Here is a 23,877-nt window from a genome sequence, read left to right on the forward strand (position 1 = left end):
GAGGGAGGGAGGGAGGGGGCCGGCATTGTTCGCTTTTTATTTATTGCTGTGTTTCTTGGCCCAGCCGGGCGGCTTTAATGAAAACCAGACCGGAGGAGAAGGCTGCTGCTCCCAGGCTCCCCCCGCCGGGGTATCCCGCCGCAGCCGCCGGCAGCCCCCCTCCCTCCCTCACAGGAGTCCCCCCGCCACCGCCGCTACCCCGAGAGGCGGCCTGCACAAGGAAGGGGAGAGGGGCAAGGCCATTAGTAACCCCATCCATCCCCACCAGGGCGAGACGGAGCAGAGATGCCTCCGTGCCCCTCAGTACACTCCACTCTTGTTATTGTTATTAAAATTGATATTTCTTCAGCCCTTTCGGGTCCTTTCCCAAGGTCACCTAACTCTTCTCCCGAGTTCAGGGCAAGGATTCATCAACAGCCCTAATAATAATAATAATTATATCGATTAACACTAGTAATTAAAGCTTTGTGAATGATTTTACTTTAAAAGTGGCAAAAACTGCAAGACACCCTTACGTGAATCAGTCTGTCCAAGGTGACGTTTCAGCAGAAGAAGGGACAGGGGACTTTTCTGGGGTTTCCCAACATAAAGAGAGGAGCCTGGGCAGCAGCACAGTCAGAGCCTTCCTGGCACTCAAATGTGTGTTGAGGTCCTGTTAACAGGGCCCTCATATGCAACCAGCAGATGCAAACATCTGGACAGAGTTAGTGAGTCTTCCCCAGCTCAGCAGAACCTTCAAGCACCCATTAGCCTCAGATAGAGTGTTTTTCAGGTGGGTTAATGCCATTTAGCAACACCTCACTTTCCCCACAAGTTCATTCAAGCATCTTCCACCCTTTCTGGGCCAAGATCTGTAGAGCACTAGGAAGGACTTCCTGAAGCTTGAAGATGTTCTCCTGCCTAAGCTCACCATGGAGGGGCTGTGCAGGTCCCAACACTTCCATGAGAGGACAAACACTGCAAAAAATAAAGTCACTCCAAAGAATAAACCTGTGGAATCGTGGTGAGAAAGAGAGGGCATTGTCGTCCCTTCTTGGATGCAGGCAGCTCAGTGGAAGCTCAGCAGAGCAGCTGTAAATCAGCAGCCTGGCACACAACTAGGAGAGATTCAAATGATGGCTTTCAGCCACCAGGAAACCAGCAGCAGCAAGGTCCAGAGGAACGAGGCTGTGCAGAGCTGCTGAGCGCTGCAAACGCCTTTCCAAGAAAGGGCAGTTGGTGGCCAGGACTGCTGGAGAGGGGTGAGCCAGGGGCTGGGATGGAGCAGGGACCATAAGACAGAGGAAACCCCGGGCAGCTGACAGGCTCCAGTCTTTGCCCAGCAGCCCATCACCATGGCATAGCTTCACCGCTAACGTGTTACATGACATTTTCCCTCATTCCTCCATTTTCTCAATCGGTGCGAACTACTGGAAGTAGCACAGTCTCGGGGCAGGTGAAGGCAGAAGCCTCTCTGCTTCCCATTGGCACATGGAACCTGAGTGTAGCCACTGGCCATGGAGAAGTACATGGCCCTACACGGGGCTGGGGATCAAAATGGCTGGTGGTTATCCAGAGCAGCTTATAAAAGGCCTTTCTGTGCAAAGGAACAGGCGTTCTTTCCCCTGTCTACAGACTCAATCACTTGATATCTCTGCTGACAAAAGCCTACAGAACCTTTGGCATCCAACTATGGTCTGCAGCTGGGTCACGCAGCCTGGCAGCTGAGGCCAAGATCAGGGATTTCTGCATCCTGGTGTAAGCCAAGAACAGCACATGTGAAGCAGGGGCAGGGGATCACTCATAACCATGGAACTAAAGACAGGGAGAGCCCCCGGTATCTATTTCCAGCATGCTCTTGTCTTCCCAGGCACTCATTCTTCACCAGCACATCGAGTCACACCAGCACAGGAGGTGTGCTCAGGAAGACCCCAGCCACCTGCACTTTGGGTCTTCCATGACTATGTTGTCAGCATGAACAGTCCTAGCCTACTATGGGTCCTTCTGCAAAGGACAAGGACAGTTATAACGTAGTAAAACAACTCTATGCCATTCATAAAAACTTGTGCCTTGACAGACCCCCCCAAAAAAAAAGTCTCCTTAGACCTAATATCACATAATCTCCCTTTAAAATGACTATTCAATCCGCACACAATGCCACAGGAACTCACGCTTAGTCGTTCCGGAGGTAGCTGACATGCTACATGCTCCAGATCCAACCAGCAAGTCTCAGAGTCCAAAAGACTTACTCTTAACCAGGGGAAGGCCAGGGCTGGCCACTCAGCAGATGACTCAACGGGACTTGGCAGAAGCCAGCAGCAGGCCCCCTACAGCAGAGTGATTCACAGGACGTACCGAATCAAACTCGGGTGGAGGAGCCAACACAACTTCGGGGAAAATAAGCTGGAGTCTCTCCTTTGTTTTGCATCATGAAGGCAAGTTTGAAGTGGCTTCTGATAAAGCTAGAAAGAGACACAGGAGTACATGAATAAAATTAGATTGTATTTAAAAAAAAAAATAAATAAACTCTTCTCCCCTATCAAGACCTCTTACAACTGTCCTCATCACCGTGGAATTTGAGTGCCTTCCAGAAGAATATTAATCAACATGGCTTTCATTTGTCATGCGGCGGTCATTTACCCTCCCGCAGGGTCTAATTTGGCCTGGAGAATTTAGTTTATCTGCTGATGTAGGGAGAAAAATATTAATAAAAGTTTGACTTTCAAACCTCACTTGTGTGAAAGAATCGTGTCTTTTCCATTTACAGCAGTTCAGCTGAACTCCTTCCCCAGGACTGCGACCACCAGGTCCAACGACTTCATGCTACACTTTTACACTTTACAGAAGTACAGCCACCCAGCTGGCCAACTAATAAACGCAGCATAAAGGAAGCAATATATTAGGTTCTTCTTTACTGGATTAAAGTTTGTTCTGGACTAATGAACAGCCAGTCAGGAAGTATTTTCTTCATTAGGGTATTGTTTCAGGAAAAGTGAATTATAGTGAATTACAAACCAGGATGCTCTCACGGATAAGCGGAAGCCATCGGCTTACCTGCTTTTGCACAGGGCAAATCTCCTTTTCAGTCTCCTCCTCTTCAAAGTCATTCAGTTGCATTGTCCTACAGGCACAACCGACAAAGGCAGGCAGCAGAAGTCCTTCAGGGAAGCAGTCCTCCAGGAGCCAACCTCTCCAGACCAGGACATAACTAGACACGCACAGTAACACCACTATATTCTGTGCGGAACTTTGCTTTTCCAAGGAAGTTCCGCACTCCAACATATTTTTTTTACATCATCCTTGCAATTGGTTTCATGGTGATCTTTCCAGTTACCCATGATGAGAGAACATGTCCCAAACAGCATCTGCTCAAGCTCCTCATGCATTCCACCATCACTGCCTGATGCAGCAGACTGCTAACTTGACTGGTTCTCCATAGAAAGGACTCCAAAAACATCCACCAAGAACTAAAGAACTTTCCATGTTATTATAAAAGGTCCATCAGGATGGAATACAAAAGGTACAACTAGTGGAAATTATGGGCTAACAAGCCTCCTCTTTTAAAATAAGGAACCTTTCAAAGCATAGAGTAGCTTTTTGACACCCCTCTTCTCTTGCCTTGTCCACCTCACCCTCACATCCATCACTCTTCCCACTTCAAGTTCAGCTCGTAGGCAGCACATCTACAGGCAGTCCAAAGCCAAAGACCAGTCATTCTGTACACTTGGTGATGAACAAGGTACGAATGAACAATGACAGTGCTAGATCAAAGCTGCCTTCAGTTTCTGGAGACAACTCAGCAGACAACTGTGCTGCCCTTTCCCAGCCTTTGAGATAGCAGCTCCGATAACCAGCCTTTTGGTGAGACTTAATCATGCATTTGGCATCCACACAATAATCATGGTTCAGGGTGGGCGTGACAAATGTTATACAAAGCACACTTCTGATTAGCTGATAACAAAAGCCTGCTCGGGTAGGGTTAAATAAAAAAAAGAAATAGTTCTGCCCTCTTTAAACTTCCCAAGATTTGCAGAACTTACCCTAAAAGTCTTTGTATAGCAGTGGATTAAGGAGATGTGACTCCACTCCGGAACCAACATAAGACAAGCATAATTTCCTGAGTTTTTGGAAAGAAGTTTTGTGTGTTGGAACCAATGATTCCAAATGTCAACAGCCTCCTTCCACAGAACTATAAACATCGGATGCTTTGCACCCAGCACAAGCTTTATCTGACCTGATGACAAGGAGCGGTAGTGGAACGGGTGAGAGTCAGCGTCGCCAGCATCCCTCATGAAGAAATCAGGCGAAGAATGGATGATAACGCTGTTAGAGCACGGGGCTGAGGAGGACACCTGCCTCCTTTAAACCTGGCCACGTGGGACCTAATTTTCAGAAGTTCGGGAGGAGCTACAACTTCTCAGATTTCATCTGGAATTGCAGGTGCTCACTCCTCTGGGGAGGAAAAATCAAACAAACAATCTCATACTGTTCCTTGACAAAACTTTCTTTTCTCCTTGCTGTGTGCAAAACAAAGAGAATGTTTGCTTTACAGTATTTCATAAAGCAGAGTGTAAACTTTTTGTGCAGCTCAAGACCAGGGTAAAATATCCAAGCACAACTTTCAGAGCAAGCATTCTGATATATCAAAGCGTGCCCAGACTGAATTTTTTTTAACAGAAGCAAATAATTCTTCCTTAGTGAGGCAACACCTTGTCATGACTCTGACAACTGAATTTCTTGTTGCAAAGAAAAAAGGTCTATTCATATGTGTATCAGGCAAAGGTATGAGAAATCTCAGTACCAGCAAGGTTTAGCACTTTCTGCTTCAGCAACACACAGCTGCTTTCAATCTCCAGAAGAGCAAAAGCAAAGCAGTAACTTGCATCCAAACTGATCCCAAGGACAAGACAGTGGAAGGAGCAAACAGATAAAAATCAGATTTTGAAGAGCGGAAAGGTCTAAAGAGATAAGCCATTCTCTGACCTGATTTATCACAGCCATGTGATACTGTATTATTTTTAACCTCCACTTTTAACTTCCAATTTCTGAGACCAGACATGGCCTTCCAACATATTAGATTGTGATTTTATGGTGGCTGGCTTGTTTTGCATGCTATTTTGACAAGAAGAGTACATCCAGATTAAATGTAAATTTTACACCCGCATATATTCTCACACTTGACTCTGGGGTAGGATATAACAGCTGTTTTAACAGCTGGTACCACCAGCACGGGACACAGTTTGAAAAATACTATACCAAATCTTTGTTCAGTGTAATTCAGTGTAGTTCTACTGACCTTCAAGGGAATCACATTATTTCCCATCATTTGAAGATTTGATTCATTACACCCCAATGTGAACTCCAGGGGTAAGTAGCAGAGCTGGACCATGGCCACCACTGGATGGTTCAGCCAAAGGGTGAAAGATGATCTGTGAAATCCTTAGTAAACACAAGAGGTCAAAATCTGAGCATTGCCTCACCTCCATACAATTGGGTGGTACTGTTAAGAGCTGCTCCTTGAACTAAATTTCTATTACCATCTTAAGTACAAAAGTAGGAAACCACTGTTCGCACCCACTTAACGCTTTCCTCAGGTGTCTTTTCCTGTTTACACATCGCATGAACTCTCCTGTGGTAAGAAATGAAACTGAGGCTTCACGCTTCTATCATGCTTCTATCACCAAGAACACAATCTTCGTATTTCATCTTTTGCCACGGTGATGCTAGTTAGGTGTATAACCAAGTATCCTGTCAGCATGCAAGCATCTAATGAAGTGAAGGGGACCCTCCCAGGGCAACGCTTAAAAATTCCCATCATCATAAAAAATTTTGCTGATTAGACTTCTGGTTCATACAGAAAGATAGCAAACCAAGGAAAAGGCCAGTGAAGTCATGACTCCTCCACTCTTTCAGGTGCTAATAACACCAGTTTAAACAGCCATTACAGCTACCTTCTAAGTTCTTAAATTCTATGTTGGGTAGAGTAAGAGGTGATTATGGCCTGGTTTCTTTAGATGTTGTTGCAGTTTGGGCCAGATTGGCCAATGACAAGACCAGATGCTCTCCACTACCTCTTGCTCCAAGGAAAGGAAGAAGAGAGATAAAGAGATTTATGAGTTTAGGGAAAACTAAACTACTTTAATGAAATATTAATAATAAAATAAAAAGGAAATAATAAAATAGATACAATATATACAAAACCACATCAAGCTCCCAGGGAGACGTCACAGGCAGGCCCTAGGAAAGTTTCAGACTGGAATCAGCGACGGATGGGAACTGGATTCCCAATAACAGACAGGGTCCTCTTCAGACATAGGTCATTGAAGAAAGAGAGCCACTGAAGAGGCCAAGCCATTGAAGAAGAGCCAGTCTGACCCCTTTGATCCCCCAGCTTTTATTCTGAGCAGGGATGATGGGATGGAATACCCTACTGGTCAGTTTGGGTCACCTGACCTGTCCACTCCTCCCCAGAGGTGTGACCCCTCCATGGGCTAAACAACCCAGTCAGCCAACCCTGGTTGCCACAGCAGCAAGGATAAGTGAGAGCCTCTCTCACTGAACAGAGAGGTGGCTCTGCTCCACCCCACACCAGGACAGTTGACCATAGGGACAGCGAAGATGCATTTCATGATTGCTGCACCAGCTACTACAAACTGATCTGATGTTATTTATTTAAGGGGTTTTTGCATTACAAAACATTACAAATAAATTTTCTACATTGAGATAGGAAATAAAAAAATAATTGTGAAAAACAGTTTAAAATAAATATATAAAACTGCTGTTCCAATCAGGTAGTTCTAAATATATTATGAACCAAGTACTTCCAAACTATGTTTACTTTGGAAGTGCATAACACCACTACAAAACCCAGCCATTTATATAAAAACCTGTCATTCATATCAAATTATTGATTCTTAAATATGGCAAGATTATATAGGTAAAAAAATTACACAAGCAAATACCACAAAACATACACTGCACAAGTATTTACTGCATTATCTTTTTCACATCACAATCTGCTTCATGCTGCACATTTAATAAGCACGATACACCTTCATTTGAACAGGTCTTTATCAGTTCCAAGGCACCTTCCTCCCTAAGACACGGTTGGTGATTTTCTGAAAGATAAAAACAAAGCAAGGGAGATGAGTATTATTCCCCTAAACATCAAAAATGTTAAGCATGAAGATATTGTAAAAAAGTTTTCTGAACAGAATCACAAGGGGTAATCTCCAGTGGAGGGCCACAAAAACAATCAGAGGGCTGGAGCACGTCTCCTACAAGGACAGGCTGAGACAGTTGGGGTTGTTCAGTCTGGAGAAAAGAAGGTTCTGGGGAGACCTTATAGCAGCCTTTCAGTACTTAAAGGAGACTTATAAGAAAGATGGGGACAAATTTTTTAGCAGAACCTGAAGTGATAGGACAAGGGGTAATGATTTTAAACTAAAAGAGGGTAGATTTAGACTAGATACAAGGAAGAAATTGTTTGCAATGAGGGTGGCAAAACAGTGGAACAGGTTGCCCAGAGAGGTGGTAGATAACCCATCCCTGGAAACATTCAAGGTCAGGATAGATGGAGCTCTGAGCAACTTGATCTAGTTGAAAATGTCCCTGCTCATTGCAGGGGGGCTGGATTAGATGAACTTTAAAGGCGTCTTCCAACCCAAACTATTCTATGATTCTGTGATACGTATTACATGGCTTTATAGAATTGTATGATAAAAGTAAAAGCTTTGGGTAACTCAATATATTACTAACAGCAGTGGGAATGATACAGCCATTACCTGATATGACCTTTTACATCACACAGATGAATGCAACATGCAGCTCAGCTCTTTATACACACACATACAGAGCATGCAGTATATGTGTATATACTATATACACATAATATATATAGTGTATGTATCAATACAGAATGTACTCTACCTACATACATAAATATAAAAAGCAGAAAAGCTGCTGACATGTACCTCAGCATGGAATCTGTCCCCAGTACTTCATGAAGCCTCAGAAGGGTTCAAAATGCCTCACACCACAAAACATATGAATAGTCCTTACAGCTCACAGGCCCTTTTGCAATCTAATAAGCAAACCCAGTGAGCAATTAGATGCTATCTCCCCTCTTTGCTCCACTTCCAAGAAGTGACAACAAAACAAAAAAACCTAACTGTTGCTGACATGAGGGGAAATGTAGCCAAGGGGATGAAAAATAAACATTAAAAAAAAAATTACTGTAAAGCAGGAAGCAAAGGGCAATTGAGTTTCACACATCTATAAGCATGTGCTTTTTCCTTTGGGGTAGTGACACCTTGTGGCCCCTATCTTGCATAGACTCTAAAGGATATGTGCCATCCATAAATAGAATAGTTTAGTGTTCCTGAATGCTAATATATATATTTTTTAAGGGGTAGAGGGAAGAATATAAATCAACATATTGATTTAAGGAGGATCAGCTTTAAGGAGGTTTCTCCCATGCTCCCTACTTACAAAAGTTACAAACTCACTAGATCTAATGGAAAAACCTCAGTAATAGGACAAACTTTTATCTGATAAACTCATAAAATTCATTTTCACTTCACTGGGGTTAAAAGAGTTCTGATTTATGCTGCCATCAGACCAGAAATAGATCTTGACTAAACAGTTTTCAAAATTAAAGGGCACGCACCATTCCCTTATCTGACTGATATAATTTTATGCTCTATTTGAAATTAAAAGTACAAAAGCAAAGGGATACTGGGACAGAACATCAGCCAGACCCATGCGCATCCTGTGATAAAAATATCTTTATTAAGATAGCAAAGTTAAGTATTTAACAATTAGAAAAATTAAGAATGCCTATAGAACCCTCAGTCGCTTTTGAACACTGGAATTTTGATAAGTTTTCACTTATATATGAGTCCATACTATTTCCTTACACGGATCCCATCTTCACTCAGTGCTGACAAAACTGCTATTTCATCCTCTCTTCCCCTCCCACTGCATTGCCCTGAATTGCCACTGTAGCACATAAATGCCTTAAAACAAGCACCGACAGCCCGCCCTTCTCCGATGTCCTGTATGGGCACTTTCATTTGTACTTTACAAAATGTAAGCACATTTTGTCCATATACATTCACTAATTTGGAGGCTTATTTTGCGCCAAATAAACTCAGTTTCATTTCATCCCTCAACGTGGCCACTAAGATCATTATTCTTGGTTCCCTACATCTAACGAGGAGAGACACACTGCCTGCAGAGAGCAGTGTGTCCCACATAGTAGCTGCGATTGCTCACACTGGAAACATACAGTTTTGTTTGTTTGTTTTCTCCTCACAAAACATTTCTAAGAAGCAGATGTTCATTTTAATTCTGAAGCATCAGCCCATAAATTACATCAATATGCAGTTATACCTAACATACCTTTAAATTCTGATGTGAGGATGCTTCAGCAAACAACACTTGTCCACGTTCATGCACGTACAGGTATGAGTGCGTGTATATGTTTAATTCATTGCTTCCTTTCCCTAATTTTAATCACCCTTAGCCTGTGAGCCTCAACGCCCTGTAGAAGCAGCATGCACACTGTACTGCTAGATAATCTCACCCTCAGAGCCAGCTGTACTGCTGTTAGTTGAGGTGTGCACCTAGTTTTACTTTTACATGTCTACTCCTTTGGTATCAGTGACAGAAACAGAAGCAACCAGTGTCCCGGCGCCATATTACATTGTGGCTGAAATGTAATAAACATAGGATATAAGCACACTTCCCTATTAAAACAAAGTGTTCAGCCACAGGTGCTGGGAGACATTAAGTGCTCAGACTCTCCTTCGCTAAGCAAATTGGCCTGGCAGTTTAAGACATCCCCCACTTGCCCAGCTGTTTAATTGGTGCTCCTCTGCCAGGTATTAACATTTGCACAGCAGAAAGTCAGCCAAGAAAATACAAGCATAAGCCTCAGACATTCCAGAACAGGATGCCTCAGCACACACTTCTGCCAGCAGTTTAACCTACTAAACTGCACTCTGGGGTGGCTGGAGCATGAATACATCCTGTCCCAATCAAGATGTCCACTGCTAGCCTGTCAAAATCCAAAAAATGCAGGACAAAGAAGTTTCACTAAGGATAGGTCATGCCACAAAGCACTGATCTTGGAGTCAGAGAATACAAATACTATGCTCAACCTCCACCACTGACCCACAGACAAACTTGAGCAAGGCAGTTGACTGTCTGCCTCCCTCTCCTTTCCCGAGCTTTGTCTGGATACATGCCAAATGATCTTGGAAGCAACTGTCCCCTGGTAGGTTTCTATGAGGCACAACAGGACTCCTCTAGGACTGCAATTAAAATAAGTCATATCTATTCTAGAGTACTGATTTGCTGTTCTTCACCAGCAACGCACAAACTTTGCACTATGAGAGATACAGTACTACAGATTATTTAAGTGATACAACCCTAGATTACACACGTTTTCAGTCTAGCTTTTGTACCAGCCTTTTTCTTCTCCTAATACTCTGTGTCATCTTTGGAACCATTCCACAAAATCTGTGCCTCTTTTTTTCATGCACAATCAGATCCGCTTAGAAACTGATGCTCTCAGCAACACATTAACCAAATTCTAAACAAACCATTCACTGTATTTACAGCTACTCACTACAGCTATTCCGCATCATCAACAAAGACATAAAGATTACAATATTTACTGCAATGAATCATCATTCCTCTTCCAATCACAAACACATTTATATACAAAACTTCTGATCTGATTCCCTCTCTGCTTCCAGCTGACTATGCTACTTCAGTCAACAACTGCCAGCATTCATTAACTCTTGAGGCTTTACTGCATCGGCATCTGAGACACTCAGATTAGTGAAAAAAAAATATGTCCTGAATATACCCTGCAAAAGCCTATCATCAAATTCAAGTAATTCTAGTGGTAAGTGCCCACAATCAGATTAGGTAGGTATTCTGAATAATGCATTGCGTTATGAGCCCTGACTTTTAAAATCCGATTACTGCTGTTCCCAACAAATAACTAAACTCATTATTCTAGCTCTGGTAGGACAACCCAGCCAGGAAAGAGCTGCAATCCAAAAACGGAAGTGCAATATTAAGATGCAGAGGAAAACAAATCAGTTTTAATTTTTAATGCATGTCCTTAGACCACTAAGGCTTTTAATGCAGTTTATTGCCTGCTGCCAGAGTTCTCCAGAAGGCTATGTTTTATAGTATATGGGTTAGTTAAAGAGCGAGAAGGTAACTCAGCTTAGAACCTCAGTGTTTGTATTGCAAACTGTTGTTTCTCATCTTTTAGTTCTTATTAAGTCTTAAAACAAAGCTTAAGCATGCGAACGCCTAGAACAGCTCAAAAAAATGATACACTGGTCAGTATTGGAGACACACTTCTCAGAAGGGACAAGTGGGCCTTCTCTGTTTTATCAGGACATTCATCACATCATTGTGTATAAATTGATACTGCTTGTTACACTGAAATACTAGACAATTGTGTGCACATGGGAGGGCATAAGGACAGAAGACTCTTCTTTGTTACATATCATGCTTAACCCAGGGGAGTCTCTAGCGCAGGGTTCTTCAGTCTTTCTACTATTAATTAAACCTGTGCTTTGTGTCTCTCTGTTAAACAAACGTTACACAACCTGGACAGCCAGGGAGGAAAAGCATAAGCTGCAGTTGTTAGCTGGGACAGAAGCAGTTCCCTGCAGGTATCTCACTGCTTCATTGCAGAATGAGCCAGGACTCAGCATAGTCCTAGAGTAGCCCAGCAAAATCAACCCCACTGCTTCTTTCTCCTGCCTACCCAAAATCCTGGAGTCTTCACCCCACCTTTGCTCCCCTGCTGGTTGTGTGGTGAGGCCCCAGCACAGAAACTGGTCTTGAACTGCTGGACAAGTGCTTGTGGTTCAAAGTCAGTCACACCCATGCTTAGGGATACTGGTTTAGTTTACAGCTTGCCAGACAGATGTAAGATCACACTCATCAGCTGAACAAACAATCATGAAATCTGCAGCTCCCAAATTTAACAAATTGCCACCAGGACTGCCAATTCTCCACTGAAGCAAAATTAAGAATGATGACTCCAGACTTTGTTAACTACAGTTGCGAAGTTAGTTGTGAATTATGTCAGCTAAATACATCTGCAGGAAAGGTACATGAGAGTAAAACCAGCAGCCTTCAGTTCAAAGAGCCTCTCCACAGAATACCTCCTTTAAATATGCTCCATGACCCCTTTATTATGCCCTCAAGATTCTGCAACAAGATTTTTGTTGTATACTTTAATGAAGAGCATGCTTCTTTATCTTTTTTCCATATGCCATGTGTAGGTGCTCGGAGGATTTTAAGTCAGGGGATTTTTTTGTTCCAAGTTCTGTTAAGCTTGATTGCTTTGACCACGATTAAATGCTAATATATCCTAAACACCTAGAAGTTGCAAAATACCACAGAATTAATATTTAGTAAATATTGCTATAATGCTCATGACCCAAAGAAAACAAATTCTAAAACGCTCCAGTATGAATACTTGACCAGAATACCTACTGTTTTGTAAAGCTGTGCTTTCAGACGGTATGAGTTGTATTCCATTTTTCTCTTCTCTTCCTCCCGCTTCTTCTGCACCTCTGGCAGCTGGTCATAGATCCTTAAGTGTAAATACAAAAAATCAAAAATAGTGACTTAGAAGGAAGGAACTTACTGATCTTAAAAAAAAACATCCTCTGTTTTACGTTCACATTCTGTTAAAAGCCACTGGCCAACTACATCATAGAAAAATTTATTTGGGGGTTTCCCTGGGTGTCACACAGGGAAAATGTGGAATACATAGCAGTTGTGATACCGGAAATTCCCACATCCCATAATGCCCTTCACTTACAAGCAGCACCTCCTAAAAGCAATATTTATAACATTAAATGAACATAGAGCTGCTATGATTATACAGCTGCAAAAGGTGGAGCTTCAATATCTTCAGTACAGAACAGCCCCATTGCTTTTCCATACTGGTTATGCTGATAAGTTTATCCATCAATAGTAAAATCCTTATTACAAGAATAACCTGATTAAGCTATTTAGGCATCTTTTCAAAAATTCAGTATTTTCAGCATTCAACAGTGTTGCCCTGTTTAGGTGAATGCTTTCTCTTCTAAAGTGCTGAACTTCTTCCATACCAGAACCAAAGAGCAAGGGATGCTTTGAATTGAATAGGGACTGGTGCTCAGTACAGTCAGTGCACTATTCTAGTCTGGTTTGCATCTAAAGGAGGGACCTGACACCTATGATGGCAGTGTAGTGGTCACACTGCCTTCCCCAAATCTTCCTTTAAGATCATAAAGCTTTACTAATTTCATGACAGTGGTTACCAAGAAATATGGAGCTTCAAAAACATTACAGTTTACAGGAGGTGGGAATGAATGATGTTCAAAAATTTCAATCCTGTAATATTTCATGCAGGAGTATAGCAAGATCTCTCTTTTCTTAACATGCTGATTTGATAATCAGCAAATAGGCCAAAAAAAAAAAAAATCCACTAACTTGTTACAGACACAATAGCACAATGATATTAGGAAGAGTTACTTTACTGAAAGAGTGATCAGGCACTGGAACAGCCTGCTCAGGCAGGTGGTTGAGTCACCATCCCTGGAGGCAGTTAAGAAACATGTAGATGTGCACTTCAGAGCATGCTCTAGTGGCCAAGATTGTAGAGGGTTTTTGTGTGTGTACGGTTGGACTCTGTGATCTCAGACGTCCTTTTCAACCATGACAATTCTGTGATTCTGTACTCTTTTAGAGAATATTTCATTCTTATGTCAGTATCATATCTTTGCATAATTACTGTTGGCACTTTGAATATTTTTAAACACATCTATGCCTTCAACTCTTGTTATCTGAAAGTACTGCAACACACTCCGTTTTGAACATTGCAAATGAATACATCCCACCAGCCAGGAGGGGCATCTTTGACAGTTGACTTGATACAGGAAAATAAGTAATACTTCAGACTGGCAAGAAGAGTGACGGAGGCAAATATGCCTCAGTTTGTACCCATTTGTTATTTCGTCAGTACAAGTTAGGTGTCACTTGCATATTTCAAAGGAGAGAAGGATGAGAAGTTAGCTGGAAAACATAGTCATGGGAAGCTGTACGATAACACGTAAGTAGGCAGAATCAAGAAAGCAAGAATCAAATCCAAATCTCAGTACTGAATTTTATCTCCTGTCTAATTCACCAGCATCAGCTAGGGAGAGCCATACACATTTGTAGCTTCTACAGTCCTGCACGCAAATGTGTTTACCAGTCCATTAGACTTCACAGCGGAATTGATGAGCAAGCAAATACACATCCAACACCAAAAAAAAGACAACAAAAAAACCCAAACCAACAACAACGGCACTTCTTCCAGACACCTACCTTCCTGTGAATCCCTATTTTCCTACTCTGTCTGCACATGCTCTTAGGAGATCATCTTCTCTAAAAATGTCACTACCCACATTACGGCTATAGAAAAAAGGAAATAAATCACATTTTGATGTTTAATTTACTCCTCTCATGCTTTGCTGTAGGGCAGCAGAGGGTGCTAGGTCCATGCATGTGTTACTGAATGGGGGAAGGGATACCTCCAAGATTTGGAGTTTTGCTTTGCTACCATCTCACCACTCTCTAAAGGCTTTCACTGTTTGAGGGCTCCCCACAATGGAAGATCAAGATTTTCCCCTCACAAATCATCCCACCATAAAAATGTTTAGAACATGAAGTGGGCAATGCGGAATTGCAGGCAAATTAATTGAAAACTGTTTTCATTACTGCTAGCCAATTTGCCATGAGAAATTCCATTTACATCCTCACAGAGAACAAGAAAAAAAACTTCTGCAGTCATTATAGGTGTGGATTTCAAAAGAATGGTACAGAATAAATTACTTCTCGGCTCCAACTGAGAGCTGAAGTTTGACAGCAGCAAGAATTAAAAAAAAAAAAAGTCACCAAGTGTGACTGCCTGAATCAGTCTCCATGGAAGTCCTGCTGACTTCACTTACTATGAAATCAGGGTCCTGAAAATACAAGTTCATCATCTCCCTGTCCAACTGACCTGAACCCAAATCCTTCTACTTCAGCTAAAACATGTGGAGATGCACTCCTTGGGAAACTGGCATATTTACCTTATTTACCACTTCTGCCACCTCTCTATTAACACCCTAAAAATACTTTTAAATTGCCAAATTTATTACAATTTATTAGAATAAAATATTCTTTTTGGACTCTTCCAGCATATATATCAAGGGGTTTATTTTATATATTGCACATTCCAGTAAGTATTTTGTGGAATCACAGCGTGACTTAGGCTGATGAGGACCTCTGCACCTCTGGTCAGCTAGTCCAACCTTCTGCTCAAAGCGGGGTTCACTTCAAAGCTAGATGAGATTGCTCGGACCTCATCCTGTCAACTAGTGACTATTTCCAATGATGGAGATTTCACCACCTTTGCGGGTCCTGGTCCAGCCCTTCACCATTTTCTTAATAAAAAAATTATTTCATTGTCTCCACAGACAATCTGTCCTCAAACACTGCCATGGGGTGTGTCCTTGGGGGATAGAAGGGTTCTGTCCCAAGGAGAGACTTCGCATTTGTCATTGTTGAACTTCATTATATTCTTCTTGGCCCCTTCCCCCAGCCTGCAGAGATCTCTAGAAACTACAGACCTACTCTCCAGCATAGTTACTGGTCCTCCCATTTTGGCATCACCTGCAAACCCATTGAGGTGCACTTCATCCCACTGCTAGTAACAATTAAGATGCTGTGAAACAGTCCTGGCCCGCAGGTTTGTGTCTGGGTGTGGCGTGTGGTGTTTGGGTTTTTTTTGGTTTTGTTTGGGTTTTTTTGTGGTTGGACTCAATGATCTCAAGGGTCCCTTCCAACCATGAATATTCTATGATTCATTGTGCTTTCACATAGCACAAACCCTACCCTCCACATATAGCATGTACATTCCAAAACTTCAATGCAACGAAGCACTTACATATATGCTGAAATCCCAAATACTAAAATATCCCTTGCCTCAGAGTATACTCTTGGCCTTTGCTTGGTTTTGATTCTTAAATAACTTACAGTATCATTGTATTTTTATGTAACTTTACAAGTTATCAGAGATGACTTTATGAGTCTCTAATTTACTTTTAAGTATTTATGTTGTTTCTCAACTGGTACTCTTCCAAACCACCTCCTCTCAACCCCACTACCAGTTCAGAATACAGCTGCAATAGACTCCATTTTTTATTATATCTTCACATGCTCTCTCTGTAGCACAGGTATTCCAAATCTTTAATACACTGCTAGTCTGCACTTTATATATTAATTATTTGAGTCAAAAATAACCCAAAATCTATCGTAAGGTGGTTTTCTTCAAGGGTAAATATCTTCCATATTCCTTTGAGGGTAGCTACTTCTTATGCAAGGTACTTTCATTTGGTGAAACGATGCCTCACTTCCTGCACCAATTACCTGTTTGTTAATGTTTCAAGCTATACAGACGCTCCAGTGGCCCACATCCTACATTTCTGCTCCTTTTGGGATCCAGTACTTGCACAGTTTGCTGCAGTGCTTGGATGGCAGATACTGCAGCAGAATACTCAGGTTTAGTTCCAAAAATCATTTTTCAAAGATGATTTTGTTTCTTGGATTTTCTAAATAGGTGCTTTCTCCCTCTGATAAAATGCCTACATCTTGCACTGAAAAAGATGAATTCTTTGGCGGCAGATACAATTCATCCATCCTTCCTACCCATTTACTCAGATCACTTATCTACACGAAAGAAAATTTTCTTAAGCTTACCGTTTAGATCTTTGAACCATTTCACTCTTTGGAATTGTTCTTCTTTTTTCTCTAATCAGAAGACCTAAATGGAAAATTTTGAGATAAGAGAATGGTGAACAAGTCTACTTCCCACGGAGAATATTACTTCAACAATATGACTCCTTTCTGAGTTTTGGATTCTTATAGATAATAATGTTAAATAATTGTAACACTTTTATTGAAAATACACACACCCTTAAATATAATGTGGAAAATCATTAATTCCTATAGTACATAAAGAGCAGAATCAGGGAGGTACCTCTGTCAGACAGCATGTGGCTTGCATTCCTGTAGCCCTTTCTCTTCTCTGGAGGATTAAATATTTCTTCTCGTTCGGACTGCAATACACTCTGTATCTTCCTTTCCTCCATTACAAGCTTCAGATGCTTCACACGCTCTCTAGAGCGGGAGATGAAATCAGGGCGATGCACTGCAAGAGCCTCCTAAGATGGGATGACACAAAGCAAAGTTTGAAGTGGCCAGACTGTCTCCCTTTGACTGGAAGGGAATAATCATATATTTTCAATAATAATCAAATATTTAACACTATTACCAAAGCATGGAAAAATAATCCCATCAAAGTAGTATTTGGTATAACATATAAAATGTTATATCCTTAATGCTGGGTAGATCCTCAGAGATTTATTTAATAACCTATATGTCAACAAATGGGAAACTAACTGGCCAAAAAGGAAAACAAGGCTAAAATAATTGGCCAGAGGGACACAAATCTCTTCCCAAAAATCATAGCAAAGTTCACAAAGTTAAGTCCATAGAACATTAGCAATTCATTTTGGATCAGAAGTGGAATTTTAAAACCATTCTCCTAATACTTTTGATTGCCACACGTTGATTTCCATCAAATAGCAGTCTCTGAGATTATGAGCAGATGCAACTGAACTTAATGAAACTTCTGAAGCGCACCTAAATTAGCAATTCCTAACTTAGATTTCAGTTGCTGTGGACAAACTTTTTCAAAAATATTTCTGTATGCTACATCTGTATATTTCCAGAGATGTGGAGTAATCACACCTGATCTGAAGTGTACGCTGTATATGCATGTATGTATATACACATGCATACAGTGTTTGCACTGTATGAATTAAAGCCCATTTTAATCACATACTATGTACACCACACTATTATTTCTACATGGAAGCAAGTATGACTTGATATTGCATCAGTCTTTAGTTCCTGAAGAAAAATGATTTAACCCCTAAAATATTAGATCAATTCAAACAGATTAGCATATTGTGGAAAACCAGATTAACATAACCAAACAGGACTCACAAATTCATTGGTTTTCTTGGGTTTGCTATATTTTTTTAAATTTTTTTTTTATTAAGCAGGAGTGGTCTGTAACATGTTGACATCCACTGATCATAAAGGTGAAATAACAACCAAAAAAAAACCACCTAAAAAGGCACAAAATGTGTTTCCACAACATTCAGCATTACTCCCAAAATCCTACTGAGATCCCAGGAGCCTTACAGCACAGAGTGCCTTTACCTGTAGCGTAAGCTTCACAAATGGTCGTGAGGACCTGTTCTCAGCATGTCTTTCTGGAACTGCTGGCTGAGTCATGTTGATGTGCTGCTGCTCTTGCCAGTTCTTCTCTCGGAGAGGCTCTCTCCAAGGCTTTGTGCTGGTCAATGGTTCAAACCAAGAGGGACCAGGACCAGAAAAGAAATTTGAATGGTTTTCCTTCCTAGATTCAGATTTCAAGTCTTCTGCTTGGACAAACCATGACATTCCTGTTAAAAAGACCACAAAAGTTAATGAAAATTTGTAGATAAAACGCATAGATATTTTCCATCTATGGCCCTTCATGCCCAAGGTCTTACCTAAACACACTCAGTGGCCCAACACTGCAGTTAATACTCATTTCAGTTTAATAACAGTGGGACTCCATAGCAGACACCTTTGGTAGTTTCAAAATAATTCCTTTGCCAAGTGTCAGAAAACCAGCAAGTCATTAGCAAACAATACTTTTAAGAAGGCACAAAATGGCTTAGTTTGTAAGTTTCTCTCTGTATAGAAAGAATAGTTACTTATCAGCAGCTACACATTTTTAAGGAGCCTCTGTGCTGTTCTAAGCCCTATGGTTTTTTATAGATGTTTTTGAAGATCAAATGCTTTACATCTTCTAAATTTTAAATATGTATACAAGAATTAGATTACTCACAGTTTACATATATAAAGGGATTTGAATATATCAGCTAGTACTCTGAAGAGATATTCTAAATTTTCTAAATTAAACTGGTATGAGAGAGAATGATTTGTCCCTACAACAACAACAATGATGACTAAGGAAAACATTTTTAAACATTTGATCATGACATTATGAAGACTGACAGGAAATTTGGAAGAAAAAAAAAACCAACCCAAAAAACCAAGACCAAACCAAAATAAAACACCGGTCAGGAAGCTACACTGTCAGCCCAAAAATGCAACTCTAGCTAAAAGAGGGAGACAAGTCTAGTTCTTCTGGTTCCACAACCTTCCCTCAAGTACTCCCAAAAAATACTTGTTCTTTGAAGCCTCAGAACATGAAACACTAAATACAGCTTACAGTGATCGGTTACACAGAGCTTAACAGAACCTTACCTTGAAAATCAAAATGAAGTATCTACATGATTCCTATCTCATTCATCTTTCCTTGCATTATTCCTTGCTTCCTATTTACTACCATTACTTTCTAGGTTGCATCTAACAGCTTCATTGAAGATGGCATCATAATACAGCACTAGAACCATAGAATGGTTAGAGTTGGAAGGGACCTTAAAGATCATCGAGTTCCAACCCCCCTGCCATGGGCAGGGACACCTCCCACTAGTCCAGGTTGCTCAAAGCCCCATCCAGCCTGGTCTTGGACACTTCCAGGGATGGGACATCCACAACTTCTCTGGGCAACCTGTTCCAGTGTCTCACCAACCTCACAGGAAAGAGTTTTTTTCTAGTATCTAATCTAAATCTCCCCTCTTTCAATTTAAAACCATTACCCCTCATCCTATCACTACATTCCCTGATAAAGAGTCCCTCCTCATCCCTCCTGTAGGCCCCCTTCAGGTACTGGAGGCCATTATAAGGTCTCCCCAGAGCCTTCTCTTCTCCAGGCTGAACAACCCCAACTCTCTCTGCCTGTCTTCGCAGGAGAGGTGCTCCAGCCCTCTGATCATTTTCATGGCCCTCCACTGGACCATGTCCTTCCTGTGTTGAGGACTCCAAAGCTGGACACAGTACTCCAGGTGGGGTCTCACAAGAGCAGAGTAGGGGGGCAGAAATCACCTCCTCCCTCTACCTGCTGGCCACGCTTCTTTTGATGCAGCCCAGGATGCAGTTGGCTTTCTGGGCTGCCAGTGCACACTGCCGACTCATGTCAAGCTTCTCATCAACCAACACTCCCAAGTCCTTCTCCTCAGGGTTGCCCTCCAGCCATTCTCCCCCCAGCCTGTATTTGTGCCTGGGATTGCTATGTCCCAGGCACAGGACTCTGCACTTGGCCTGATTGAACTTCATGAGGTTTGCACAGGCCCACCTCTCAAGCCTGTCCACGTCCCTCTGGATGGCATCCCTTCCCTCCAGCGTGTCGACCACACCACACAGTTTGGTGTTGTTGGCAAACTGGCTAAGGGTGCACTCTATCCCACTGTCCATGTCACCAACAAAGATGTTAAACAGCAGAAAGCTCACTTTACATAGTGTTTTTGTTAAAAATTCATTTATTAAAAACAGAGTAAGAACTGACTGTACTAGTGACAGACTACTCTGTGTCCTAGCTAATCTTCCTCACATATTTTGCTGGTTGCTGTTGAGATGGGCAGCTTTTCTGGTCTGCAGAGAAAGTGTATTTTTGACTGACCTTGTGGTAAATGCAGCCTGTTCCTTTTCGTCCTTTTCTCCACAAAAAAATTGCCTGGCTGTCCCTTCTGCTTATCCTTGCTTCCTGCTGCCTGATGATCTGTGACCATACCATCTGACTCTCCAAAAATACCATCAACACAATGCCAGGGTTCCTGTGGCCGTTGATTTGGCTGGCTAGATCTTGGGGTAGGAAAAGTCACACCAACATCTCGAGTGTTTTTCTTAGTTGCACTGTTCACAATCTCCAAGTCTCCTGTAGTTAAGAACAAAGCAGTAACATCTTAGTCCAGAACAGCTGGAAGTACTTGTGTGACACACATAGTTCAGGGGGTGACCCTCAATTTTTACTTTGAAGCTGAAGGATCACTTTCTTTATTCCCACCTTCTAAAGGGAAAATCTTTTATATTCCTACTTCTAATTCAAGGGGAGTTCATTGTGACTCAGGATTGTTACTATAAAATAATCTGAGTAAAATTAAGGTGGTATAAACCAAGCACCCCAGGCAAAGCAAGCATATATATATGGGGTTGGGAATCAAACTTGAACCAGCTATGGCCCTTACTGGGAACCTGAATGGACTGTCTGAAGAGTTGACTTCAAATCTGCTGCTGAAAAACACACTGGCAGGTCAGCACACAGCTTTACATTTTGGACAACCGAATTGCAGATTTTTCTGGAACTGTTAGTTTATGCAGTACATCCCATCCAATACTATGTTTTAGTTATAGGGGATTGGTTTGTCCACAGCACCACAAATATTTAACAGAAACATATGAAGTGGAAGGTGTCAACTAACATTCAAAAAGCCATAATGTGATCTTGAAAACAAGCCTCGAAAACAGTTTTCTGATTCAATCCACTTGCATATGAAAAAAAAAAAAGCAGTAATAAATAAATAATTGATATGTCTGATGAATAAAACAAAGCCACTACTTAATCTTATGATGGCGTGTAAATGAAAGCAACAAAGAAACTGACAATTGCCACCAGAAAAACCCAAATGCAGGACTCCACCAGTCCAGGATCAGCTTATGTTTTAAATAGAATATAACATCCAAAATATTACCAAGAAGAACACGAAAGACTGCAGTTGCCTTCTGAAGTAGCATATGCCTACAAAATGTATTCTGCAAGTAACAGATGTCTTGCGGAGAAAACAATATATAAAAAATACAGTTAGTCCACCTTTACTATTGAAATGGATCAGAAGCTTAGGTTGATAAACTTGTAAGTAATAAAACTTGCTACTACTCAAGCAGACCAAGAAAGGAAATGAAATGGCTCATTTTAATTAGAACGTAACATCTTTCTCTAAAAGCATTTGAAGTGAATTTGAAGAATGCTCTGTGTACACACCCATGACTAGAAACACGCAACAGACTTGGGAGAACGGTTTCCAAAGAGATGAGTATCAGAAGGAAATAGAGAAAACACAAGTCTGGAATTCAACAACTCACCTGCTTGGATACCTTTGTTTAGCATCCGTACCCGTCGCTTGTTACTAAGAGCAGAGCTTGGTCCCCAGGAACCGCTACTTGCAGAAGTTGAATCCAATGAAAGGGAGATTGCCTTCTAGAAAAAAAAAAAACATGCAAGAGAACAGAAATTCCTGAAATACTAACCAAAATTAACAGAAAGCAGGTTTTAAACAGCAAAAAAAAAAAAGTTACAGCCATCACTCTTTACTTGTTTTAGCTTGATTCTACTATTATTTAGATGTTTATCACAGGCTGATTAGTGTCTCTTAGCGCTTTGTCACACAACAGTCAGCCTTGCCTTGATCCTCACACACCAATGCTCTGTCTGCATTCCATTCTAGTCAGAAGATTGTGTGGTTTCTGTAGGCAAGAACTTGCCTATGATCAGATTCTGGACAGTGCCGAGCATCCTCCAGTTCACTTGTCCAAAGTTCATGAGACAATGTGGCCTGACAAGACAGACTTAAAAAAACCCTTTGCTGTAGGGCAAGATCATTTGTTAGCTGTAGTTTCATGAAAGACTGCAAAGTGTGTGAAATATTTCTACTTTAGAAAGTAGAAAAAATCTAAACTGAATCCTAAATTCCTACCCAGAAGTCTTTAAAGGTTGCTAAGTTTGCTGAAGGGACAAACTGTCTTGAAAGATTAACATGTTGCTTTGTAAATTCACATTTTACATTCACATTGCTCTACCCCATTGGCACAGAAGAGCAAAGTCCTTTCAAAACATGGGAAGTTCTCTCACCGTGAGATCCTCATTACACAAAGTTCTCCATGTGGAAAAAACTAAATTCAATAAAAACAAGAAAAAGGAGACACGTGGCGGATCATGGCTTCGGCAAAACACTAGTTTCACATCTTTACCATTTACACAAACAGAAGTTCCAGCTGCAGGGATGTAAGCAGCACAACTTTGTTATAACAAATGAATCTAAATTTTATGACATGATATAACTTTACAGCCATTGAAAAAAGAATATATTCTGTAAGTGTAACGCATCTAGTCCACAAGCTTTTTGGTTATATAAAATGGAGAGAAGGTTATTGCTTTATTAACAGCAATTAACTGACAGTGCTTCCCCAGGCTTCAAATCCAACAGTGCAGATCTCTGCAACCAATCTCTGCAACTCTGCTGAATTTAATTTTTAATTATGAAACAGATTTCTTTTCCTTGATCATAGCAATTAGTATCCTATTAGTAACTCATAACGCCAGCCACTATGGAAATGAACAGAGGTTTTTTTTATTACCTTTTTTATCGAACCTCTGCTATCACCACTTCAATGAAAAACATAATTTCATTTCAACATTAAAAGGAGGCAATTTTTACTCTCATGCATACTGGCAAGAACTGGTTTTTTAGTTTCATAAAGCTATTTCAACTCTAGTAGAGTGTACTAGACAGATGTAGTAGATATGTATCTTCTTTCAGAGAACAGAAGCAAAATTGAGTATGTGCTCAGCAAAAAGGAAGACAGTATAAAGTAAGGAAAAAAAACCCAAGATAAGCCATTTACATGCACATGCATATCAGCCCACAGAAATAAATGTAAGCAGCCACTCAATACTGAATATTGACACGCACATTCCTATTTGGACTAGAATATTCAGCGCAGTGCTTTCAAAGCCCTTCAGCAGCTGAATAGCACAACCTTTAGCTTTGTACCTGCTACCAGATGGCAGCTTGAAGAGTGCTTTAGAAATAACAGAAACTGGAATAG

At 41.1% G+C, this 23,877-nt stretch overlaps 2 protein-coding genes across 3 annotated transcripts in view; both read right to left on the minus strand.

Moving 5' to 3' along the window:
• The window catches only part of ADAM33 (ADAM metallopeptidase domain 33), a 33,410-nt gene extending 30,314 nt beyond the window's left edge, over window positions 1-3,096 (minus strand). The window contains exon 1 of the mRNA XM_014966717.1: window positions 3,034-3,096. Coding sequence (XP_014822203.1) covers window positions 3,034-3,096 — 63 coding nt within the window. The remainder of the gene's footprint in view (window positions 1-3,033) is intronic.
• Window positions 3,097-6,633: 3,537 nt separating this feature from the next.
• ALMS1 (ALMS1, centrosome and basal body associated protein) overlaps window positions 6,634-23,877 on the minus strand; it is a 73,999-nt gene continuing 56,755 nt past the window's right edge. For both annotated transcript variants that reach the window (XM_014936040.1, XM_014936038.1), the window contains exons 13-19: window positions 22,135-22,249; window positions 20,675-20,929; window positions 18,322-18,566; window positions 17,072-17,255; window positions 16,792-16,855; window positions 12,514-12,613; window positions 6,634-7,097 (exon numbers count right to left, since the gene is read on the minus strand). In XM_014936040.1, the coding sequence (XP_014791526.1) occupies window positions 7,053-7,097; window positions 12,514-12,613; window positions 16,792-16,855; window positions 17,072-17,255; window positions 18,322-18,566; window positions 20,675-20,929; window positions 22,135-22,249 (1,008 nt within the window). In that variant the 3' untranslated portion in view covers window positions 6,634-7,052. The remainder of the gene's footprint in view (window positions 7,098-12,513; window positions 12,614-16,791; window positions 16,856-17,071; window positions 17,256-18,321; window positions 18,567-20,674; window positions 20,930-22,134; window positions 22,250-23,877) is intronic.

Source organism: Calidris pugnax, unplaced genomic scaffold, assembly GCF_001431845.1.
Source record: "Calidris pugnax isolate Ruff unplaced genomic scaffold, ASM143184v1 scaffold14, whole genome shotgun sequence".
Lineage (NCBI taxonomy): Eukaryota > Metazoa > Chordata > Aves > Charadriiformes > Scolopacidae > Calidris > Calidris pugnax.